General features: G+C 41.9%; 1 protein-coding gene across 1 annotated transcript; it reads left to right on the forward strand.

Annotated features, from left to right (window-relative positions):
- The first annotated feature begins 4,936 nt into the window (after positions 1-4,936).
- Positions 4,937-23,957, forward strand: alx4b (ALX homeobox 4b). The gene is made up of 4 exons (XM_047597447.1): positions 4,937-5,614; positions 14,594-14,907; positions 20,414-20,542; positions 20,973-23,957. Exons 1-4 carry the CDS (start codon positions 5,272-5,274, stop codon positions 21,291-21,293), a joined length of 1,107 nt encoding a protein of 368 aa, XP_047453403.1. The 5' UTR covers positions 4,937-5,271; the 3' UTR covers positions 21,294-23,957.
- The last annotated feature ends 806 nt before the right edge of the window (positions 23,958-24,763 follow it).

Genomic DNA, 24,763 nt, shown 5'->3' on the forward strand with positions numbered 1-24,763 from the left:
TAAATCCAAATCAATGAATCCAATTATTTTCTCCACCAATATCAATCGTTCCAAAACTGCAGTTATCTAATGCTGCGCACGATTGTTATTTCCATTACTGACCGGCGTTCTGATTATTTTATTAATAACTAGAAAAATCTAATAGGAAAATCCTTCGACTGCTTGACTCTAACCCAAACCCATAAAAACCTGACAAATAAAAGGATGTGGAAATACAGTACATTGGCCGTTTTTTCTACAAAGCGAGCTAAAACAATTAGCTGATTCATAAATAGTTGCCAATTCCTTTTCTACTGGCTGACTAATCAGTTAAATTGTCTAAATGTTTCTAAACTGTTGCCCAGAAAGGGCATATATAATTGTTTAATTCAGCTGATAAGCTGTGATAAAGAACATCTAATGTATGTAACTAGTCTTTGTCAGCCGCTGCGCTGATGATGGATGGAGGCTTCCTCCCTTGCGTCTCCTTCATGGGTTAACTATCCATGTCTAAACCAGATATAGAGCTGAGAGATGAAGGCAGCACAGCATCTCCTCTGTCTGCCCCTGCTTGGTCCTGTTTATTGAATTATACATCAGTACAACCGCTGCCTCTTTTTTCTCTCCCCTCATCTCTGCTTAATTCGATCAGAGAATCTGCTGATGCAGTGTGTGCCCAGCTCATGTGAAACCAATTTAAACCTACACATAAAAATCTGGTGTCCCTTTTACTTTTCCACACACACGCATACAAAGGGTGTGGTGTGTACCATTTGTAAGATATGAAGAGACCCCTATCAAGCAATAATCTGCTTGTATAAATCTCAGCAGGGCAGAGCAGCTGCCGGTTCGTCCACAGGTGAGCGTGTTGTTTTCTTTTCGGCCAGTAAGCGAAGATCAATAGAACCAATGTGGCAAAGGCCATGAGCGCAGTGATGTTTACAGAATGTATGTGGTTTGAAGAAGTGTGTGTCTATAACACATGCAGATAAATTTTGTGGCAACATCATCGAGGTTCATCGTCTCGTCGCCATGGCAACATATCGACATATTTGCGGATGGAAAAACCTCTTAACAGACTTAAAGTCTGTGACTCATACTTTGGCCTCTGTGTTGCTCGCGAAGTCTCACAAACATAAAAAATCTTCACTCGATTCGCTCACATAAAACAATGCCAACAATCCCGTATAGGAGTGACTTCTTCAAACACAACGTCTCCCTTTTGAATATTTTTAAGATGTAAAATTACTGTTTTACGACTCTTATTAGTGTAATCATTTGTGCCTGATATGGTTTTTCCACAAAAACCAAACCTCAATTTCCAGTTAAAATTTCTTGAAATAACACATTCTCCCTCACTGAAAAATGCAAATATAACCTCTGAACACAGCATGTCTCCCACTCCAACTTACTGTATCTCTTCCTGACTTTACTATTGCAATGTACAACATACAAAGAATCCAGTGAATACAAACAGCGGCTGCCAGGCTTTTAACACTTACTAACAGAAGCAATCATATTACAGCAATCCTTGCTGTCTTCACTGGTCGATTTTTAGATTTTAATACTTGTCTTTCAATCCCTAAATGGTCTGGCTCATGCCTGCTGATTTCTCAAGTTTCTATGAGCCTAATCAAGGCCCTAATGTGGTTCCAAAATCTTGACTGATCATTAAAAGGGGACTGGACCTTTGCAGTTCAGGCCTCTCGGCTGTGAAGTCGCTGCTTGGTGACATCAAGATCTCTTCATACAATTTACTTGTATTGTGTAGCTTATTTTTAACAGATGACTTTTGTTTTAACAAATGATTTATTTTTTTCTGTTTTTATTTTTTTCTTGAATTGGTCTTGGATTTGATTTGAACCCTTTTTTTTCTTTTTACTGTAAATCAGACCAATTTGTAACTTTGCTTTGAAAGATGCAAATAAAGTTATTAATGTTACTACTTTGCTGTAACTTCTGTTCAGTATGCAGTATGTCTACTTTACACATTATTATGTAAAAAAAAAATAAAAAAATTCCACATGGTGCACATTAAAAATTCAGATTGAACGTCAAATATCTGGGTGGAATAATAATAAGGAATGGGGCTTTATTATAATGTGCGGTCACTACAGGTTTCTGCGTCCATACATGCAATACTCAAAGACAGAAAGAAAACCTCACCCATGAATTTGACTTCAACACAAAGGACAGTGGGAGATTTGATCTGCAGCTGTGACGCAACAGGGTCTACTGAGAAGTCTCAGCTGGTTTATGAATTCTTAACATTCCTCTAATTATTTAAAATTTCCATCTGTGAGGAAAGTGGACATCGTAGGAAACATGTCCAAGTGTTCATCAGTACCAGTTGAAAGAGTTGTAGCTCTCACTGCTGTCGTGTACCTGCTAAATAGGCTGGTGAACCAACTGCACAGCAACATTAAAAACATCAAATATCATTACTTTTACAAAATGCAGCATTTATTGTCCCTTCGAGTCTGAATTTCACACAACAATGCAGACACAGAGTGTAACCTAAAGCACTTTCTACAGCCCATTACCGCCCCGCCACGCCTCTCGTACAAGAAACCGATCGCCACAAGTCTTTTCAGGGACCCTGCTGCTGATACACACAAGGCCTGTGCCAACACAAACCCCCAGAGGCTCCGATCCGCTGCACCAGTGCAGAGCCGTCCCCTCGGCACCGAGTACCTGGACATGGCACAGGCCGATGTACACTACCAGTCAAATGTTCGGACACACTTTGTCACTGAACTGAATGACAAGGTGTGTCAAAAACCTTTGACTGGTAGTGTACATGTGTGACAGCTGAGACTTTAGCCCGTGGCAGTGGGCTGGTTTATATTAAGACAGGCTTGCAAATACATTCAAAGAGAAACGCGTCATTCCTGTTTGGTAACTTGCATGACAATTGGGACAAAATTCTCTTAAGATGTTTCTCGGAGCGAGGCTTGCTCTGAAAAAGAGACAAAATTGGAAAAATAACGCAACGCCTTCGCAGTCTCGCCTTTAGTTTTCACAATTTGTAGCAAAAACTAAATAGTGCACAAAAGTAAAAGCTAAAATAAATTGCAACATATTTAAGAGTTTTTAATTTAATACGCAGTGAATGTGAACACACATTATGACTTTGAGAGATTACAGAGAAGTCAAAGGCAACATGAACTTGCTGTTTTAGTAAACAAATAGAAATGTCTAACTAAAATCCACCGAAAACAGAGCAAACTGTAGAATTACTGTGGAGGAAATCTGCTGTCAACTAAACATGTGCCATGTTTCCCCTGTTGCTCTGATTGTGTCAGGCATATTCTGATAATAACATTGATGTGCGGATAAATGATGATAATGCAGAAGAGGTCAAAGAGGTTTTTGTAGCCTGTTCAGTCATGTGTTCTGAGTTTTCTACAGGACATTTCTACAGAGACACGGAGGCATCAAACCGCCTGCCATAAACAGCAGCAGTAAGCTGAGGCGAAAAAACAAAGTAACCTCAATAAAAAGTGGCCCATATTAACGTTTTTTTAAACGACTTCACAAAAATGGAGGTCAGTATGTTCAGACAATGTTAAACTCATTACGTGGAACTGGAAAAAAAGATTTTTTACAGGAAATATTTACTAATAAACCAACGAGGAATACGGTCAAAAGTCTCGTTAAGAAATACCTGCACAGCCAGAGAGGAGCCGGTGGTGAAAAGAGGTTGCACCGACGAGACTAAGCGCGTTGCTTTATATGTCAACGAATTTATTTTCGATTTTCAAAATGTGACCTCCTTAGTGTACAAAAAAAAAAAACGTAACCGACGCTAAAAGGTTACTGTTTTTTTTTTCTCGTAAAAAAAATCAACTTAAAGAAGAGCTAGCGTTTTTATTCGTTTGTAGCTGTATCACATTTTGAATCGTTTATTTTGAAGGAATTTAATCCTCTTCGTGGCTGCAGCTGCAGATGTGGCCGTTGGGTAAACAAGGCACGAGCTATAGTGCCACAAGAGTCATGCTATTTTAAAGAAAAGAAAATTTAAACAGTGAAGAATTCGTTCCCTTATTATTTTTTTAAGATAATTAATTAATATTTAACAATAATAATAACAACGGTAATAATAAAGAGTCCATGCTTATCCCATACTAACCGGAAACTGTCTGTTGTGTCAGATCTAATAAGACTGGGGATTTTCTCTCTCTCATTTAGCTGTTCAAACTTGATGTTAAACCATTACCTCCAAATCGTGATAATATACTAAAAATTAAGGACGTAATTTGAGACAGCTTATCCAATTTGACTACCGACAGCCATAAAGAGCTATCTTGTTTCCTTAAAAGACTGTAACTTCTAGAGTCGGGGGGCCTTTTGTGGCCAAGAAAATGCAAACAGAAGGCGCGTCGTCGTCGTTTTACCAAATTGCAACAGCGCATGAAGCCAAGTGTTTCAGTGAGCATCACAGGCTTAATGGCGTGTAATTAATTCAATATTAAGAAGTGCCAGTTTTCAGATGGAAGGAGTGCGGATTGTTTTCGATGAATTCCAGTCCACTGCAAGTGTATCCTGCTCGAACGGTTAATTGTTTAAGAAGTGTCTCTAAAAAAGTATTTACATCACATCCAAGTGTCATATGGGCTGACGCCATGTTCGCTCTTACTGCTCGGGATTACAGAACTAATCCTCAGATTTACACTTTTAAAGTGTACGGATAAAGAAAAAAAACACGCTTTTATTCCACAAATATTAATTAACGACAAAGCGCAACGGTGCCTTTGCGGGGACTGGAATAAGGCTTTAAAGTCAGAGGTTAGGGTCAACAGCAGGAATCAAAGCCGTTATATTCATCCTCTAATTACATTAATGTCATGTGTCGTGTCTCCCGCGTGTTTACCAAAAAAGCTTTCCCCCTTCTGAGCTTGACCTCCCATTTCTACTGGCTGCATATAGCACATGCTGAAGCTCGGTGTGGGCCTACTTCAGACGTGCCTAGTGCCTGCAGGTCGGACTGTGTCACATACACTGTAGGCTACCGAGGCGGCATCAGCTTGAGCAAGGCATTTCTCCTACCCCGACAAACCTTCAGGGGGCTTTTAGCATTTGTTCAGTCTGCAGTCTCTGGAAAACATCTGATTCGTTTTTTAACCAGTCCCAGATGCGTCAGTGCGAGAGTGTGCGTGCATGAGCGCAGCAGCGTGAGTTTGTCAGTGCGTGAGAATTTGGGGAGAATATCTGCTGTCCAGAGAAGGGGAGGGAAAGAAGAAGCGTGTGGATTTTTTTTTTTTCTGTTATAATAACTTTTTTTTTTTAGGTATGAACGCAGATACGTGCGTCTCATACTGCGATATGACATCGATGGATTCATATTATAGTACATCTACTGCGCAAAGTAGAGATCACCAAGCGAACCCTTTCAGGACTTTCCCGAGCACTGAAACGAAATACAGCCCCACGTTCATCCCGGGTAAAGGACAGGCTTACGGGGAGAAGTCTCGGAGTCCTTTCCAGCCGGAGTGCCAGTCATTGGATGGCGCTGAGGAGGGCAACTTCAACAAATATCAGCTCTTCATGCAGCGACCGACCTGCAAAACTCCACCCGAAGGCGGCAAGCTGCACCCGGACAGCGGACACAACGGGACGCTCATCCCCTGCTATGGTGAGTCCGCGTAAATCAGGCGCAGAGTGACAGTGATTGGAGACCTGTTGCGCGTAGGTTTAATGCAAATACGCGAGACGGGTGAAAGCAATAATGTGCATTTATGGTATCGTTTCACATGATGTGAACGTAAGTAATCTGCGCAGCGAGTACGAGGAAGAGAGAAGAAAACCATCAGCACCAACTCCACAGACCTGTGCATTTGTAGCTTAAATCCATTTGTGATGTAACTCTGATGCGCATAGTTTCCTGATATGGTCATTGTGATGAGAAATTTATTTTCAGAAAATATCCCGCAATATTTCCTTTCTGAAATGATTCTGGCTCGGGAACATATCTATGACCTTAACTCCCTCAAATCCAGAGGAGACAGGAATAAGCAGCTAGCCATCACAGTCTGATCTGGGGGAGTTTCAAGTGCTTTAGAAACCTGCTTATACCTAAAGTATTATTTTTTATTTCCATTTAAAAAGTTTGTAGTCGCTTTACGCCTCGACAGGAGTTGAGTCAGATATTTTAAGATTGTGAAATTGTTGTTTGCACATTTGTGTTTGTTGACTCTGTGGAGTTGAACTGCAGGACCGATTTATTTACATTTCTGTCATAAAAGTTTTCATTTCATTCCTGGGGAAGCCGCAGCATCGCTGTCACTCCTCTAATGGCCTACAACTCCAGCCTGTTCCTGTCTGCACAAAAATCTCCTGATCACTGTACGCACACGCAAAACTGACAAAAACAAACAAACCAAGTACTAAAAACGAATAAAGTAAAATGCCAGCTGGACGATTTTGAAGATTAGTTTAATTTGTGCAACTTTATTATTTAAAGTTAAGTCCAGGTGGTCGGACAGGCGTTAGTAAGCTACAGTAAGTGCGCAACTGATTCGTAATTTAAATGGACAATTACGACTTAATTCCGTATAGTTTCATAGACAAAATTATTTATATTCACAGTAACAGTCAGTTAAATATCAAATGTCAATTTTCATTGAGTGCCTGCCATCCTGATAAATAAGATCCATTTAAAACTAAAGATTTACAGACTCCTCCTATAATCTGCTGCGTGACAAATGTAACTTAAAGTCGTTGAAAGAAAACACCACATTTTATTGTCTCTTTTATGAGACGCGTGGTTTAAAATAAAAAGAGAAACCCTTCTTATTAGGTCAACAATCTACTCTTAGTAACAATATACCAAAAAGACTAAAAAGCAATTAATCAGACGTCGTGGAGAATAACAACAGACAATAAAGGCCTGCAGGCACATCATGTTTCTTCTTCTTCTTTCTTCCTTTTTTTTTTTTATAACGTATTGACACTCGTTTTGGAAACTGTATTAAATTATATTTCGGTTAGCATTTAGCTACAGACCCGTTGGCGCCTAGAATTCAGTTCCAGATGTTTATCAGGATGTGACAGAACAAAACAGCTGTTGTGATCATAGCTGAAATGTGACGCACGTTAATCGAAACCTGCGCAGTAATCCAACCTTTAAATACACAGTAAATTTGAATCTGCCACTCGACTGAAGTGTCAGAAAATCGAGACCAAACACTGGCACCAACAAATTTAAATACACCGATGGGTGTAGGTTAATATATAAAATTTAGGTGAACCAAATTAAATTGAACTGCTCAGAGGGGCCAATTACAACAAGGCTTTCAGTTAAGTAATTTTTTGCGCAGAAGCCAGGACCAAATTCTGCCAAAAATACATCTATAAAAGTGCAAAGTAATGTGTTTTCCTGAGAAACAACTGGAGTCAGTGTTTATTTCAGTCTGAACTGTCACTTATTATTTTTTTTTTACTCAAACACATTCGACTGCTCCTGCATTGAAGTGAATCGATTTGGCAAGTGCATTGACAGAATCACTTAAACACCGTCATTAAATGCAGCGTGCCTCTCTCGAGGAGAGCTGTGCAATGTTATTATTGAAAATGTTGCAGCCAGATGAAGGCATCGTGGCTCTGGGGAGGATACTTTGGGGTCCTGCCAAAGCCTCAGGCGTCAACAGGGTTGTGCTGTTATGTGTGGTCCTCGATGGGAGATATATTGCTCAATGCTGATGCTTCATCTCCATCACGATGACAAAAAGTCATCCCGTACCCATGGAATTTTCTATGTGGCAACTTCAGCTCAAACTAGTGTTGTTCACATGGCAACCCAATATTTTCTGTGTGTATGCGGAGCTGTGGAGGTCACCTAACATTCCCAAATGTCCCACCTATGTGAAGATGTATACATCTAAAAATTTGCTATTGATAAGTTAAATTTCTATTAATAACGCACAAGAAAAGTACAAGAAAATCAAAGAAAATTACGCAGGTCTCTCTTGAAAATGAGTCCTCGGGTCTCAATGAGATTTACCTGTATAAATAAAGGTTTGATTAATTAATGAATGCATTAAAATAATTATAATTAAATAATTATAAAATTTACACCTTATTTAAATTAGGACTCTTCCATTTTTTCCAACTTTAAAAATCACATCATTTCTGAAGAGCTCATTCAGCTGTGGTGGACAATTTGTAAAACTGAAGAAGTTGAATTTAAAAATTAATTTTCAAGTAATTGTGCACATTCTCAGTGTGAAATATCTTGTGCTTATGATTCTGTTATAATTATCTTAGTATAAATGCAAATAATGCTTAGAGCCAGTAATCCACCGGTAATTATATTTATTACAATTCGAGTATTGTCTCTGGATTAACCAATTTTCAGTACGTAACGAGTATATCAGTCGGTGCTTCTGTTCATTTAAGTGCACGTTAATCGGCGAGACTGTCCCTCGCTGAGGACAGGGGCGAAGCCGTGTACCTGCTCACGAGGGGATGAATGAAATAAAACTCCCCGGAGCTGATCGAGAGCTGAGGAATGCAGGTCAGCACTGCTGGAGAGGTTCGCATTAATGTAAGGCAGATGTGCATCACTGGCTCCTATGGTTATTATTCATACTCCCCAAACACAAGATCTCAAAAGCTGCGAGAGTCCCCGAGATGACAAAGTGGGACTGGTTTACATAACCCCGTCTCAACAATACCTTGTACAAATAAGCAAGGAGTCACAAATGGACACTGAGATTGGGTAATGATTTGAGAGACTCGGGAGAAATGAGAGGGTTTCTGGGAAAGTCGCACATGTGTGGGAAGGACTGTTTACATGCAAGTACTTTACTGCACTCACTGTTGGATTTTAATTCATTTTCAAGCTCTATCCTTGGTGCGGAGTGATTGGCGCAGCAGAGGGATTGTTGTAAACCTAAAGTTATGATTAAGATATTTTCACACTTTATGAATCCAAGAGAACATGAGTAGAAATAATACTGAGTCTGAAAGAAAAGTAGAGACTGGATGGTACGCAACACACACACACTGGTGGTATGGGAATACTGATACAGGCCCAGCGCTGACTGAACCGTGTAAGTTCTGCCTCTTCCCAAAACAACCAAAGCAAATTCTACATTTGGAAAATACAACTATGTATGGTCAGTCTTTCAAACAACCTCCATTCCCTCCTTGAGTGGGACATCCAGCATCCTGTGATATGTAAAACATTTTCTCAGCATTTGAAAACCAAAACACAACCCCAAAAAGTCCTGGCAGCGCTTTAAAAGCGTCCTGTCATAATATAGTACTCTAAGTACATGTTACAAAGCTTGGGGAAGTGATGTCACAGGATATGTATGCGCTGATGGCTAACAGATTGTGTCGATTTGAACAAAAAGCATACGCCATGTGACACCTGCGATCGTGCCAGCGTGTGTCTGAGCGCACCAGAATAAATTAGAATATATAATCAGTGAATAGGTGAATTCCTGGCTTGTACGATGTGTGACTCATGAGGCAAAGCAGCAGCATTTTGCCTGACATTAGAGGAAAAAACATTCATATAACTTTGGCAACAAAGCTCTTGTTTTATAAGGTGTTGTTTTTCCAATTTAAATTAAATTAAATTTTATTTATAGAACGTCACGAACAATCCAAATTGTCTCAAGTTTACAGAACCCAGAGCCTGAAACCATCAGAGCGACAGTGGCAAAGAAAAACTCCCTTTTAACATGAAGAAACCTTCCGTGATGCAAAGGCGCATTCAATTAAAATTCCACTGATCCCTATTAAAAATAACACTTGCTCATGTTTGTTCCTGCATTTCCTCAAGCTAACATAGCGTGCCTCAACTTTTACTCTCAGCCCCTATGTTGCAGGCGTAGGCAACGTCCCGCTGCCTACCTGACATCTGCATGCAGGCCAGAATAAAAACTCTGACTTGGAAACTTAAGCCAGCTGGCACGCATTTTGATCAGTGCCTTTGGTGTTGAGGCTGGCGCTGAGGCTTTACCTTCGCTTCCTCGGCTCTTATCAGTGGAAACCTAAGACTTCTTGAATGATACAAGCACGTGGCCACGCTGTGGTATGATCAAAAAGGAATGAAACTAGTGGGCAAGGCAGAAAGTATGAGAATGACCACTTCTAGCGCTATGGCTAACAATAGCTCTTTCTCAGCTCGCGTAAACACAGTTTATCTTACTTGATATATATTTTTAATAAAAAACAGTGGTACAGACACCCACTGAGCGAAACTGCCTGCACCTGAGTTTTTTATGTCTGCATATGATTGCAAAGGATGAAAAAATCCAGACAGAATGAATGTTTTGGGGCCAACTGCGAAGCAGATGATTGCATTACATTATGTCTCATATACTTTTTAACTACATTCAGTTTCAACTGCTTACCATTTTAATTCCTTGTCATCTGGTACTCAATAGATTCACCAGACCCAATCTCATTTGCTATAATGATAATGCGAAATACAATCAATCTCAGCATTAGAAAGATTAGCCGAGCAAATTTCTAACATCTTGAACTTGATGTTGTCAATGCTCGTGTTTCTGTGCATTGATATATGATATATACATGAAGTTAAGCATGAGTTGTATTTCTGCAAATACTTCAAAACCCTTTGTTTTTAACGATACTGAAGCACCATTTTGTCAAGAGGCTCTGCAATATTCTCCCTTAAGAAGAAAGCTTACATACTTCCCTGTTATTAAATACTTTTTTTCTCCCCAAACTATTTCTGAACACTTTGATATGAGACAGCGACAGCCGCGGCCCAAGGTATTATGACAGTAGTGAGGTCATGATTGAGTCAGTTTCTCAGGAGCTGAGGCTGAACAGAAAGATTTTTTGCGTTTCTCAGGGAATCTGCATTCTTGTATGAGCCGCTGGCATAGATCTTTCCTCAGGAACATCTGGGAGCCTCCCTTCCACTGAGGAAACAACAGTCAACATCAGGTCTTAGACGGAGCAGCGGAAAAAAGAATCCAGCCCAAAGCATGTCTGCGAAGCAACAATGAACGCAAATTAATAGTCACCTGTTGACGACAAACCCTAATGGAATATTTTATTTGGTCCATATAAGGTGTGATAAGTGCAGAGCCGGTGTGGCAAACTGCTGTCAGTGTTTTGAGAGAAAATTTGAGAGCACTCTAAAAGCATTCCCTTCCCCATTTAGTGTTTGGTCATTAACCCTTCCCCAGGTTACTAATTTATAGTGTTTCTTTTATTTGGCTTCACTTGACCCTCCCCGTCCCTTTCCATAAAAACTGAGAGGGTGCCCTGTTGCTTTACAACCAGTTAAATTACACTTTGATGTTTTCTCTCTGTTTTCAGCAGTGATTAAATTGCTGACCCTAGTAAACATCTGACCTCAGCTAACTGAAGAGGTCTGCAGCTTGTCACAGAGAACCCTGGCAAATTACGGGATCAGTCGCCAGTGTTCACTGCATCCACACATATATATACGTTGACGGATCCTGAAACGAGAACAACTGTCAGAAACACATTCCTCCGAATGCCAAAAAAAATCGGAGCCAGCGCGCTGGAATCTTGGCTCCCAAAAGATAGCAGAGTGTGATGGCTGTGTTCTCCGGAGCAGCGTGCAGAAAAGACAGCTCAGCATGCGGGAAAACTGGAAGAATTTTTGTGGCAAAAAATTCTGTGTGGTTAGCATGACAGAGAGATGAGTTATTGATACTAGACAGAGAGAAGATGTTGATTGGTGATGATTCCAGTGTAAAATGTGGCGATAACAGCTTGTGTAAATCTGAGAACCTTAAAGGAAGAGTTCATCGTTTCTTCATTTTCTTCTGGTTAGCGTAGCATGATGACTGGTAAGAGGAGCTTCAAAAGGCTATAGGACTGTTTTGGAAACGGGTGTCTGGCAAACAATTTCTCGGTTGGGACCAATAACATCTTGCAGTCTCCAGTGTTAGCCTAACCGGGCAATAGTTGAACACAAACTCCCATGTAAAGCAGCAGATGCTGTGAACAGAGACAGGATCTCTTTCCATTCTTTGTGCTAAACTGATCCAACTATCTGCCAGTGGCAGGTTCATATTTACTAGATACACAGGAGTATCTATCACCACCGATCATTCTACTAATCTATCAATTTATGTTCTGACCCAAGTCGAAAAAAGGAAAAGTGTACTGCGCGTCCAAAAAACTATTCCGACCCGTCCTGATGCCAGAGCGAGGGTTTATGCACCATCCTACCTCTTCACATCCCTTCATCTGCGTCCCCAGCTGCAGCCTCATCCTCCACAGGACATATGCCGCGCTCAGGGGCATAACCGCATTTTCTCTTGCACAATTCAAATGCGAGACAGGAACCTAGGGTTGACCTGTCTCACTTTACTAACATTTCAGCCATGTTCCTGCCCAGGGGTAGAATGAAATTATTGCGCGGCGCTCGAGAACGAGAGGCCAGCTGAGGGATTGGTGATGTCAGAACATCTGCCTTCGCGTGGAGACTGTAAAAGGGTCTGACAGGTAGGCCACAGCGATATGAGGTCATGAACTCCAGCTGGGCGAGCCGTGTTGTTCCATTAGTGTCTCGGTCGGGCCAAGTCTGAGCTGGAGAGCCGAGGAGGGCTGCCGCAGGTTTGAGGGGATGACTATTGACATTTCATTGTGGGACACACTAGCCGGAGGCGCAGTAATCTGTGAAAACAAACATGCATGTTGCAGACAGACACTGCCCGGCTTCATCACTCCAAAACTATTCTTATTAACCACTCAACTTGTGGCACAATGCATCAACCTTCTTTGCCGTCATTACAACTTAAATGCAAAGTGACAAAGGCAAATGCATGCACATAAAGATAAACTATTCAACTGTCCCAAACGTTCTAACTCACAGACAGGTTAAAGCAATGCTGGTGCTGCACAGGACTCGAAGTCTGTTTATGCGGAGGAGACCATTATTCGCTGGTTTCAGACCAGAACAGTCAGGACGGGGTGCTCTCCGTGCCCATTCGCAGGAAAGGCAAACAGAGGCTGACCGAGCACACTGTTCTCACTGGCCCACAACCAGAGCCCTTCAGCTTATTTATTCACACGGCTGTTTGTTTATTGAAGAAAGAAGGGACAGCTTTCTCCATCTCCTGAAAGGAAACAAAAAAAGCCAGCAACGCACGGACAGGAACAGAGCGAGGTCTGTCACAAAACGAGCGCCCCAGAAATTGAAGGTGACAAACACAATGTTGTTTACATCTGAGGGGGGGGGGGGGGGGGGGCGAGCCTGTGGGGTAAGCGCGGTGGCCCCCGCGCACAAGGCCCGCCATACACGGCTCGAGACGGAGCGGATTTGGCGCGGCTCGGGTTTCAGGTGGCGTGATTGAGACATGTGAAGGAGAGGGCTTCGAGGGGCTGTGTCACAGGTCACACCAATGTGTAGTGACATACCTTTCAAACAAAAAAAAAAAAAAAAGAGACGTTTCTACTCCGCGACTTTTAGACTTGCTGCACGCAGACAAGGCCTTTGAACCTTAAAATAAACCATTACAGAGATGATGTAAAAGTAAATGTCAGTTCCTGGGGATGCTGTAAAGTGATGATAGGCAGACACACTTGCGGACTTAAAAGTAAGACTCCAGTGCTTCATTTAGCCAAATTTTATAGAAAGTATTACTGCTCAGCTGAACATCCCAATTATATAGTTGTAACTATAATTATAGGTCTTCTATTGACACCATGTGGCGATTTTTATTCAGCTTTAAAATGGTTGCAAGTTGGTCGGAACTGCTTGTTTGAAAGGGATATTACAGTAAGAATGGGATTTGTATTACACGAAAAGCCACACTCGAGTAAACTGTGAAGGCTGTAATGATTTTTTCATGCTTCGTATGAATTCAGACTGAAAGAATGATGCGCTTGCAAAACTGCTGAGATGAATGGTTAATTATCACCCACATTTTAAAATCTTCCTGTATGTTTCAGCAGGTTTTTAACCAGCACCAGCAGTCGTTAAAAAGGGTGATCCAGAGATTTAGCAGCGTACTTTCATAAGGCTGGGGGAGTCGCAGGAGATATATTTCTGCTTTTCCCACTGTATCTTCCATTACACAACGGCTACAACCCCAGTTTACAATCCAGGCCCTCTGTTAAACATGTCAAATTTAAAGGTTGAGTAAACCATTATAATTTAATTCAGAAATTCTGTAAGTATCTCATCAGGGTTTTGTGGCTGTCCATTTTGCGTGCATGCTGAAAAGTTTTTTTTTTTTTTTTTTTATACAAGGCCTTATTTGACTCAATCACCAGGCGAGCTGAGTTGGTGTGTTGGCTCTGGGAAATTACCTCAAGCTCTATGGATGTTAGTTTTGCAGCAGCAACTGTATATATATTATATATACACACACACCACCTAGCTAAAGGTTACTCACGTTACTTGCGATGTTGTTGTTAGCGCTTTCTTGTTAGTGTCACCGCATTGGCAACGTCCTCACAACGCGGTGGACTGAAAGGACGTGAGTTTGTTTGGCTGTTTAATTCAAACGTCAAGAGTTTTCCCTCAAGAATAATACAACTCTACATTTAAGTTCAAACTGAGACGTTTCTCAAACTTCGCCCCCCCCTCAGAGTATCAGAGTAACAGTTCACACCTCCTTCTTTTGTCTCAACCTCATCCACACAGGAAAAGACAACAGCGGCTTGACGGAGTCTGAGTTGCCCCCGAGCATCGACCCTCCTGGGATGGAAGGCAGCTACCTGAACCTTAAGGAACCCGGCGTGAAGGGGCCCAGCGAGCGCCCGGGGTCGGACCTTTCCAGCCCCCTGGACAAAAGCGAAGCGGAGAGCAACAAGGGCAAGAAGAGACGCAATCGTACCACGTTCACCAGCTACCAGCTGGAGGAGCTGGAGAAAGTTTTCCAGAAGACACACTACCCCGATGTCTATGCCAGGGAGCAGCTGGCACTGAGGACGGACCTGACGGAGGCTCGTGTACAGGTGAGGATGACACGATAACAAAGGCTCTGTATTGGCTCTGCATTGACGATAGATCATTGTTTACATAAATATCAAGGCATAAATAGATTTTCCGATATGATCTCCTGGTCAGCAAGATTTATTTTCCAAAACACTTCTAAGTCATTGCAATAATTGTACGACTTGTAGGTTTACGCAGAAAAGTAAGTTGAGTTTAGTGAAAGATCACAATGCAGATTAACACAAGTATTTTATTACAGTGAGCGTAACATTGTGGTTTGGTTTAAATTACTACTTTGTCAAGGTTAGGGTAGCTCCGTCATCATGGCTGCAATAACAAAACATGCGGTTAAGGTTTGAGAATGATTGAAACATGATTACAAACAATGTTTGCATGAAAATGGGAGAAAGGGAATCATCTCAATGTTTTTGCTCCTGTCCACTGAGGGCAAAGCTAAGGGCATTTATGTCACGTGAACATAAACACATGACGGTTTGCTGAAACGACTGATGAGGATGTTCCTCTTCTGGGTTTCCATCAGCTTTGTTGTATGAGCACAGTTGTTCATGTTTGCATGCTAACAATCACTTGGGGAACTGACGAAGAGGGCTGGGAGAGTTAAGGCTGGCGCGTTGACAAAGATTGTTCCGAACAGCAGACAGCAAGGCCTATTGTTCTCCATCTCTCTTTCTGCCTGCCAGTTTTAGATCAGAGTGGGATGGGTGGGACTAAGGGAAAACTCTGCTCTTAGCACTTACATGGTGCAGGCTCTAGTAGAGGGTCAGGGGCCAAGGGTTTCTCTCCGGCACTACCATGTTCAAACTACTTCACTGCACAACTCTGGAGGCGGGGAAGGAAAACACACGGAAAGCCATCAAAGATATTTGGCATGGATATAAAAAACACTTTGAGATGCCAGTTTCAATTTCCACGCATAGTCTGAGACAAAGTCAGGGACAGAGAACCTGGCCTAGTCCTTGTGGTGGTACAGTAAAATAAGCACATTCATGTTGCGTTCACACAGGCCCATCTATTCCCCAGATGAATATAATTAACTTTTTCATCTGACAGACACACAGCAGTCTATTGAGTCACTGTGAGGTTTGACCCATACTTCTAAAATCAGACCCTAAATATGCACGCAATCAAGACTAAAGCCCACAATTTCAACTGAAGGTTCATCGAGACAAAGTCCAGGGATATCCAATTGTTGAATACCAAGGGGCACCCGAAGCTTGGCAAGCAACTGGAGAATCCTTTTCATCTCCGAAAACAACGGCAACTAAAATCCAGGGTACAGATGTTTTCTGCCAAAATGCCAATGTCAAGGTCCTACAGTTTCATCCTCAGTTTAATGATGAATGTCTTCATAAAGCCGGCCTGCAGTCTTCTATAATCACATCTGTGACTTCTGCTGCCACCAGTTTATTTAGTACAATTAGGTCTCAACCTCCAACTTGAACTTCACCACTGCCTACTTTTTTTTTTATGGAGGAGGAGGTTGTGTGTGAGTGACTGCTGAGGCAGTCTATCAATAGCAGTGGTCCTGGATGACAGAGATGAGGTGAGACGGCTGGACTTCAAAGCCCCGTTTGGAGTTGTGGACTCTGCCCTCCCTCTCTCCCTCTTCCTCTCTCCCTGCCTGCTGGCTCTGGAGCATAAATAAAGCTCTTTAATGGCTCTGTAAGCTGCATTTTGCTGTCAGCGTCTTTAGCAATTACTGTATCACCGCCAAGCACTTTGAGCTCCAAAAGCACTGAGCCACCTTCCTTGCAGATGTCTGCTAAATAAAATAAACAAGAGTGGTAAGTGTTTGCAGTTGGTAAATATCATCCTTTTTGGTATCATACACAGGATGGGCCACTGCTGTTCTTTATGGTAGATAGTAAAAAAATGTTATATTAATCGGAAATCTGCTTGTGTAAAGCCGCCAGTGACTTCCCTTTCTCAGAAATGCAGGAGGTTAAAAATTGGGGAATAGGAGACAGAGCAGCAAAGGACACATCTGACTTCATAAAGTTCCCCTGAATTATCTCTCTGCCAAACTATTTGGCTAGGGTCTCAATCCTACTGCCGCTCAAAGGAAAAGCTACGTAGAGAAAACTCTGCGAAACATTACGCACTCAGTACCCAGAAACCATGGCAAGGGGGACGTATGCGCTCAGACATTGTGTGATTGTTTATACAAAAGTTCAAATAAGTGTTCGAGAGGGTCCAGGTTAAAATACCCGCATTTGTTAGTGACTTTGAAATCTGTATATAACACGGTATGTAAATTGTGCGCGATTCCTATGAGCGTCCTATGTGTGTATGTGTACGGCCGGTCTGCTGCTCTCGTCTGCACGCCTCTGAAAGGTCAGAGAGGTTAGCCGCGGAAAGCCGAGGGCTTAGGCGTCAGGAAATTAAACATGAAATGAAAACAAGCTCCAGTTTGAACATTCTCCCATCTCACTTTCCAATATCCCCACTTCCCCCGACTGACTTAAAAGGGAGGAGGGAGGAGAGAGACACGGAGAGAGGGGTCGGTGTTGGAGGTGGAGAGGGACAGAAGGGCTTCAACAGAGGAGTGGGAGTACGACAAAGAGATTAAGATGAGAAGAGGAGCAACATTAACTCAAGTTATCCTGATCCATCACAATTAAGATGACTGCTTGGTGACTAATAAACGTAATATTTTAAAAGGAAAGTAAAGCTTTGAAATACTTCTGATATTGACCTAAGCCCCAAACCAAAAAGGTCATTCAACAGCACTTACAGCTGTTCTTGAGTAATTCCTTTTATTGTATAACCATCTGAATGAAGATGAGACTATATTTCCTGACGCGGGTCACAATTTAATTAATTTATAGGAAAATACAGGTCAATATCATTACAAATAAAAAAATAAAATAGCAGTAGAGATAAGAATAACTATATCATGTCCTGCTACCTGTTTGCCTACGGAAATGAGGAAATGTTTAATCCGGAGGTTAGATTAGTCGGAAATATCTATGTTTAACGGCATTTTTTTCCCAAGATCACCAGATAAGCACCAAGTTGTGACTTCAATAGCAAAACCATAGCAACTATGACCGTAAGAAAGCTTTATGATTATCAATCCAAACAAAGTCTTTTGTGCTGGGGTTTATATTTGGAAACCTGTGATGTTATGAGCCAATGTAACCAAAGAGCCACTAAAGGAAAGACATGACAAACCCTAAACAATAATACACGCAAATCCTCATGGGGAGCATAACACAGGCTCAGAGACCCCCTCCAAACATATGACATAATTCAAGGGGCAACAACCCTTCACCTTGACACTGGGGTTCAGCAACGAGCTCAGATATCATTTTACTACTTTGCAAGGGTGAGCCGTTTTCTAATCTCGCCAGCTGACCTGAGGAATGTCGGAGTCAGAAGACATCTCTTTACGTCAGCTTCTCAGAGGACAACAGCTATATGCACCATTTATGGTCTGCTCTTTGGAAATGAACCAGCTTTTATCATCATCTAGAAAAAATACAGCTGCGTGCATCTCAGTGGATAAAAATCCACTCCTGCCCCCAAACCAAAAACTCAGTATGGGGTTATTATATAATGCACACACTGCAAATTCACTTCTTTTGACGACACTGCTTAATTGTGTCGCTTGTTTTCACTGTGTTTATCTAAACTGAGATAAACGATGAGAGTGAAAGAAAAGAGGGGGGATTTGAAGAGGTTGACTGAGGGGAAATTGCATGTCAGGGACTGTGAAAACCACAAGCTGATTGGGCTGGGAATCAACCCACAATCCAAGTTCAAACCCCTGTGTCGAAGTGGGATCGCTCTTTCTTTTCTCTTTGAAGAAGTTCCCCCCTTCTCTCTTGGGAGGATAGGATTCAGACAACCAACAAATAGATACAGATAAACATGTGGAGACTCCCAGTATGCCTCTCTTCGTTTCGATTCTCTTGCATGGAGACGCGGGATAAATCGCTACGAAATGCAAGATTTATTAAACTTCAAGTTTCTAAAACAAGGATACCAAAATAATAGGCGCCTAAATTTGCACTAGGACTACATTCAGTTGCTTTTGACAAGATACTGCATTCGTTTGGCTTCAATTGTCAGTTAATCAAAACATTATTGGTTCTTTAAAATGCCAAGAAAAAAGGAAAATAATTGTGACAAGTGCTTCAACTTTGTCTGATTGTTCAAAACCCAAAGACATTTGGTTAGTTATAACAAAAACAAGGCAAAAGCAAGATTCTCACATTTGACATGGATAAACATGGATAAGCATGGTACACTTGTTAGAAAATTGAGTAAAATGTTTCCAAGAAGTTAGGATAACTCCAAATGTTAAATATTGCTTTTTTATGCAGACCACTATTTAACCTGTTTCACATCCTTGTAACTAGAACTGAAAGAAGAGACGTGGCTCATATCAAGGAAGGCATATTACAAGAAGGTTTTATGCCTATAATTAATTTCCAGTTGCAGTTGTAGTACATTTTTTTTCTGCAATTAATGAGTGAAAAGTCTGTATATAGGACAAAAATAACAAAACGTACACACTATCTATCTGTAAAAGCACAAGGAAGAAACCTCTGGAAGAGAAGCAGAGATAGGATCATTCATTCAGACTGATGTTGTGTGTACAGACAGAAATAACAATGGTATGTAGAGCATGCTGAATTAGTATAGCACAGTACACCGCCGTGGATACTAAGATTTCAGAAAATGAATATTCTTGTGCCATTCTCTTAAGCTGCAAACATTTCCTGACTGCACACTTTCATTTTTCCACCCTTGAGCCACGCTCTCCTCAAAGCCGTCCACAGTTCCACAGGAGAAGTGGGATAAGTAGCCTGCCCTCAGTCTGTCAGCAGGTTACTGCGAGAACCCTCTTTATGAAAAGTAGCTTGTCTATCAATCCAAACAGTAGACTTCACCCCAAAAATGTACTTCACATGCTACAAACAATATTTAAAGAAGCCCAAATGGAACTAGATATATGTGTATATACACACATGTGTTCTTGGTCAAAGGTTCAACATTTGTTTCATGGATGGAACAGAGGGATTCCCCACTGTATCCCACCGTGCTGACATGTGGGAGAGAGCACACCTTTCCCAGAGTGATTTATGAACAGCTACAGGCCCAGATGTGGATCTGTCGACGCTGGCAGCCTGAAGGGAGGCAGACGCCTGTGTATCAAAGGGAGGAGCTGAAACATGGAGCACCAGGGGAGACGCACCATTTTCACATCAATAGCTCAGTGTGGACGGCACTTTAAAGACACGTCAAGTCTTAAAACTCAGGCCCAGACTTTCATGTGCGGCAGAATTTATTTGCCTCACCATCCTCGATTTATGTTACAGTTTTTTTTTTTTTATTTCGTCTTGCTGAGCAAGAGGATGGCCCAGTTTTCTACAAAAAAGTACTCAGGGTTGTACATGATGTGAGAGTTTAAAAACGTCAAAGCTTAAAACGATCAAGTTTAGTATAATAGCGGCCTCCATTATGAAGTATTCTCCTGATGGACTGTTTTCTTTGCAGGTGTGGTTCCAGAATCGCAGAGCCAAGTGGAGGAAGAGAGAGCGTTTTGGCCAGATGCAACAGGTCCGCACACACTTCTCTACTGCGTACGAGCTGCCTCTACTCACTCGTCCTGAGAACTATGCACAGGTAAGAGGAAAACAAGTGGTGGTCTGCTCAATGTACTGCTGGCAGCTGTCAGATCTGAGACGTCAGGATCAAAAAATAGCAGTAGACGCGATCAAGAACTCAAAAAGATTTGTGATGGATCCTGCAGTAACTGATGTTCTGGGCCACATCTAACAATAATGACGCAACCTGATATTTGAAGCCTGGTCATCTGTTGAATTTAAGTCTATTCGTCTCCTTTTTTCAACTCTACTAACTCTCAAAGAACATATATATATCCTTCTTCAGGAGCTAAATGTTGCTATGAGAAGAGCGAGACTGAACCAAAACTGCACTGTACTCAACTATAGAGCACCATAAAGACAAGAGGAGTGGCAGATTTGAGATTTGATAATGCTCTCTATACAGTATGATGCCACTTTAACCCGTAATCCCCACTCATCTTCTGCAGATCCAGAACCCTTCGTGGATTGGGAGCAGCAGCGGAGCATCTCCGGTGCCCGGCTGCGTCGTGCCTTGTGACTCTGTTCCCTCGTGCATGCCCCCTCATCCCCACGGTCCCGGAGGCGTCTCTGACTTCCTGGGCGTGCCCAGTCCGGGCAGCAGCCACATGGGACAGACGCATATGGGCAGCCTGTTTGGGGGTGCCGGGATCGGCGGGGGAATCAACGGCTACGATCTCAACGTTGATCCAGACCGCAAGTCCTCCAGCATAGCTGCACTGCGCATGAAGGCCAAGGAACACAGTGCAGCCATCTCCTGGGCTACATGATGTCCCAATCCGGCTCCGCCCTGCCCCCATGGCTCCCCCCCCCCCCGCTCCTCTCTGGAGTAGCCATCAGCAAGCACTATGGGGGAGGAGGGGGTTTTCCTGAGAGCACTATTGATAACGCAGGTCAAATGAACAGGGAGAGACTACGGAGATAACAGAGGCCATTACAGCGGCCAACGCAGCCGAGATAACTGTGACTATGACAATCAGCAGATGCTGAAAGTGAGACAAATAGAGGTGTGACTTAGATGAGGATGTTTCTCAGACGCTCATCCCTGATTCCTTGATCTCTCAGGTCTCATTGACATGTGGGGTTTACACTTCAATAAACATTCAAACTGCTGAAAATCCTCAGTAAAGTAATCGTGAACAGGGTTTACAAAAGATCAATTCAGTGCCAAATTCAGTCATATCATACACTATCCACATATACAGAACTGAGCTTGATTCACATTATTTGCTTCCTTTATCGTATTTTTATACCACCGTCCTGTCGCACTCTCCTCATTTACGAGACTGCTACACAAATATTCGTTTCTCATTGTATAAACAGTTTAAGTGGATTTTTTGAACAATGTTTTTACTTTATAAGCTATTTAAAACGTCCGCTCAACGAAAGCAATATACCTAGAGCTGGAAGTTTTCATCCTGGTTTCTATTGCAAGCTACAAATATAAAACTACAAGAAAACAATAACTTAGCCTTTGACTTGTAGCTCGCGTTGCGGCAAAAAAAAAAGGACGGAGGTCAAACGCAATAAGCGAACCGAGTCTAACTGAGCGAGAGCAGATACGGCCTGCCAGTTTATTCTGGGCGGAGAGCAGGCAACGCATTGGCAGCAATTTCAAACCAACTTGTCGTTTCCTCTCCCAGGGCTGCCTCCGCCGGGTTCCCCCTACTAGGCTCAGGCCTCAGGTTACAGGAAACGGTGTCTCCACAGGCAGACAAGACGCAGCAATGCACAGCAGCAGCCTTCAACACCAACTTACCGCGCCGGCTTCAATCAGCGACCAACAGGAATAGACACACTTCATTAGCATCAAAGTGAGCCGCCCTGCCCTGCTAACACCACAGCACATCACAGTGTACACGGTGAGGACACAGAAAAAAACGAGTTTGACGTTAGACGTGGGCTCTGCAGGGGCGCGGTTCGCGCTCGCAGGCTCTGTCACATGCCAGAGACTGCAGGTCAAATCAGTGGCCCTAATCGTCCTGAAGCATTCTCTAATGTTCGGGTAATGTGATGACATTAGAGTGGGACTGCAGGAATGTGGTGAGCGTGTCCATTGATTGCTGGGGTATCTGCGTGTGTGCTACCCCGCTAGAACAGGCCTGTCACCAGAGCTGGGCTCCAGGCTGAGGCTAGAGACAGGCTCCATTAGTCTTATGGCTGATCTCCCCATGACGCCTGCTGGGCCAAAGTGCAGATGACGGCAAATAACACAAAAGCGTCATCTTCAAATGCCTCGTCGCTCTAAATTTAAAGATATTTCATTCATTAATTCACACAGTTCAAGTGCCAACTGAAGAGAGTGTTTTGCAATTTTGATTAAAAAAAGCGATTTATATAGTTGTTGATTGTTGTTTTGTTGAATCTGTTGTTCTACTTACCGTTTCAGTATTGTTGACAGAGTTCCTCTTTCAAGGGGCAGAAAATTACTGAAGGTTTTCTCTACGTGTGAGGAAAATGTCATTTGATAACTTTGACCAGATTAGGAATTTCCCTCAGTCAGGAAATAGATCATTCAAAGAAGCACTTTCCCTTCAACAGTGAGTACGTTAGGTGCCAACATGATGATTACTTTAACACTTATACTGTTTATATTTATTCTACACAGAAGGCTTATAGTCTTTACTCAAACTAATGGTAGTGAATGAAAAGAAAATGGCCTCTAAAATGACTAAAGATAAAAAAAATAAATAAAAAAAAAACATTGCCATCAAACTATAAAGATAGAAAATAGGACATGGCCGAAAATAAATGTAAGCATGACGTAATGTGTGACTGCGTTCCTACTCCTTTTTGAAGTTGACCGCGTGTGTCTTTGGTTCTCCCTCAGTGCTCTACTCCTCTGCAGCTCCGTCCATGTTGATACTACTGAAATAAAGCAATTTAAATCCATGGTTATAAAGTTGTGTTGTGCGAATGTGAACAATATAAATGATATTGTTCTTTTGCCTGTATATTTGTTTTGCTTATGTTGTCATATAATGGACCTCCAAAGATAAACCAATGAAGTATTACAGTAATATTGCCAAGAAACGTTTTTTGTGTGTTATTGAAAACTCTGGACTTTTACCAAGCTTGAAATTGCTTTCCTGTTTTTTTTTTATGGCTTTAAGCAGCTTTTTGTATATTAATCCAGTATTTCTACTTCTGATTGTGCCAATGCAATAAGTTATTGCACTTACAGTGTTGGAGAATTGTTTATTATTATTTTTAACTTCCGCAGGGACATTGGTCTCTTTGCTTAAGCCAGAGGTTGCATGGCTTTTTGTCCCAGCGGCTGAAAACCATTTCCTAAGCCCGTCCATATCTAGCACCGTGAACAGCATCGCTGAGGTCTGCTCAGGTGCTCTACTATGTTTGTACAGAAGTAACAAGCTGTTTTTGTTCATAATGGTTTTGAAAATTATTTTGAAATAAACTGATCTCCAATGGTTGAATGAGTGACTAGAGTTTCATCTTTAAAAAAGGTCCTAAAAACTCTGTCTTGGTTAGTTTGTTGTGGCCTTTTTGTGGTGATAATTTATCCAGTTTGGTATCAGAACCCAACAGGTAAAAAATTGTTTGTTTTTGCTTCGTTTTCACTCAAATCTGATGAGCTCACACCCACACTGTCTCAGGAAGACGACTATTATAGTCTCTAGTAGAGATCATACTATGTCTGACATTTGTGAATCATCATCCTATCATTAAGCTTCATCGGTAACAGATGTCGTGTCACACAATCCTAATCTTTACGTTTGTTTCATTCAGCAGACATTAGTGTATATGCCGCAATATCAACACAGTTTTATTTGTTCTTTAGCCTAGGATGTTAAAGCTCCTGGTCAAGAGGCCTTCCACCACATAAGCCTCTTGTAAAACAAAACTTCTACACTGCAAAATAAGTAATTATATGTCCTCTAGGAGGCAGGTTTTGGACAGAGCCAGGCCAGCAGTTTCCTCCCGTTTCAAAAACAAGATGGCAATAACTAAAGTGGTTGTTTAGTGTTGAAACTTTAGCCACTATGAAATTAAAGAATGTTTCACAGGCTCAAGATGAATGTTCGACATTGAGTTGGCATGTGATCTCATTCTTGCATGAGCAGCTTCCAGATGAGATGCTGTGGCCAAGCCATTAGGCCCGCAGTTAAGCCTAATAGTTTGAATGCACCTTAAATACCTTCAGGTGCTCTTAGGATAGCAATGTTGCAGGAGCACGGGCCAGAGAAAGCGAAGATGAAATACAGCAAGATTGTTGCAC

The sequence above is a fragment of the Mugil cephalus genome, chromosome 10 (genome assembly GCF_022458985.1).
Source record: "Mugil cephalus isolate CIBA_MC_2020 chromosome 10, CIBA_Mcephalus_1.1, whole genome shotgun sequence".
Lineage (NCBI taxonomy): Eukaryota > Metazoa > Chordata > Actinopteri > Mugiliformes > Mugilidae > Mugil > Mugil cephalus.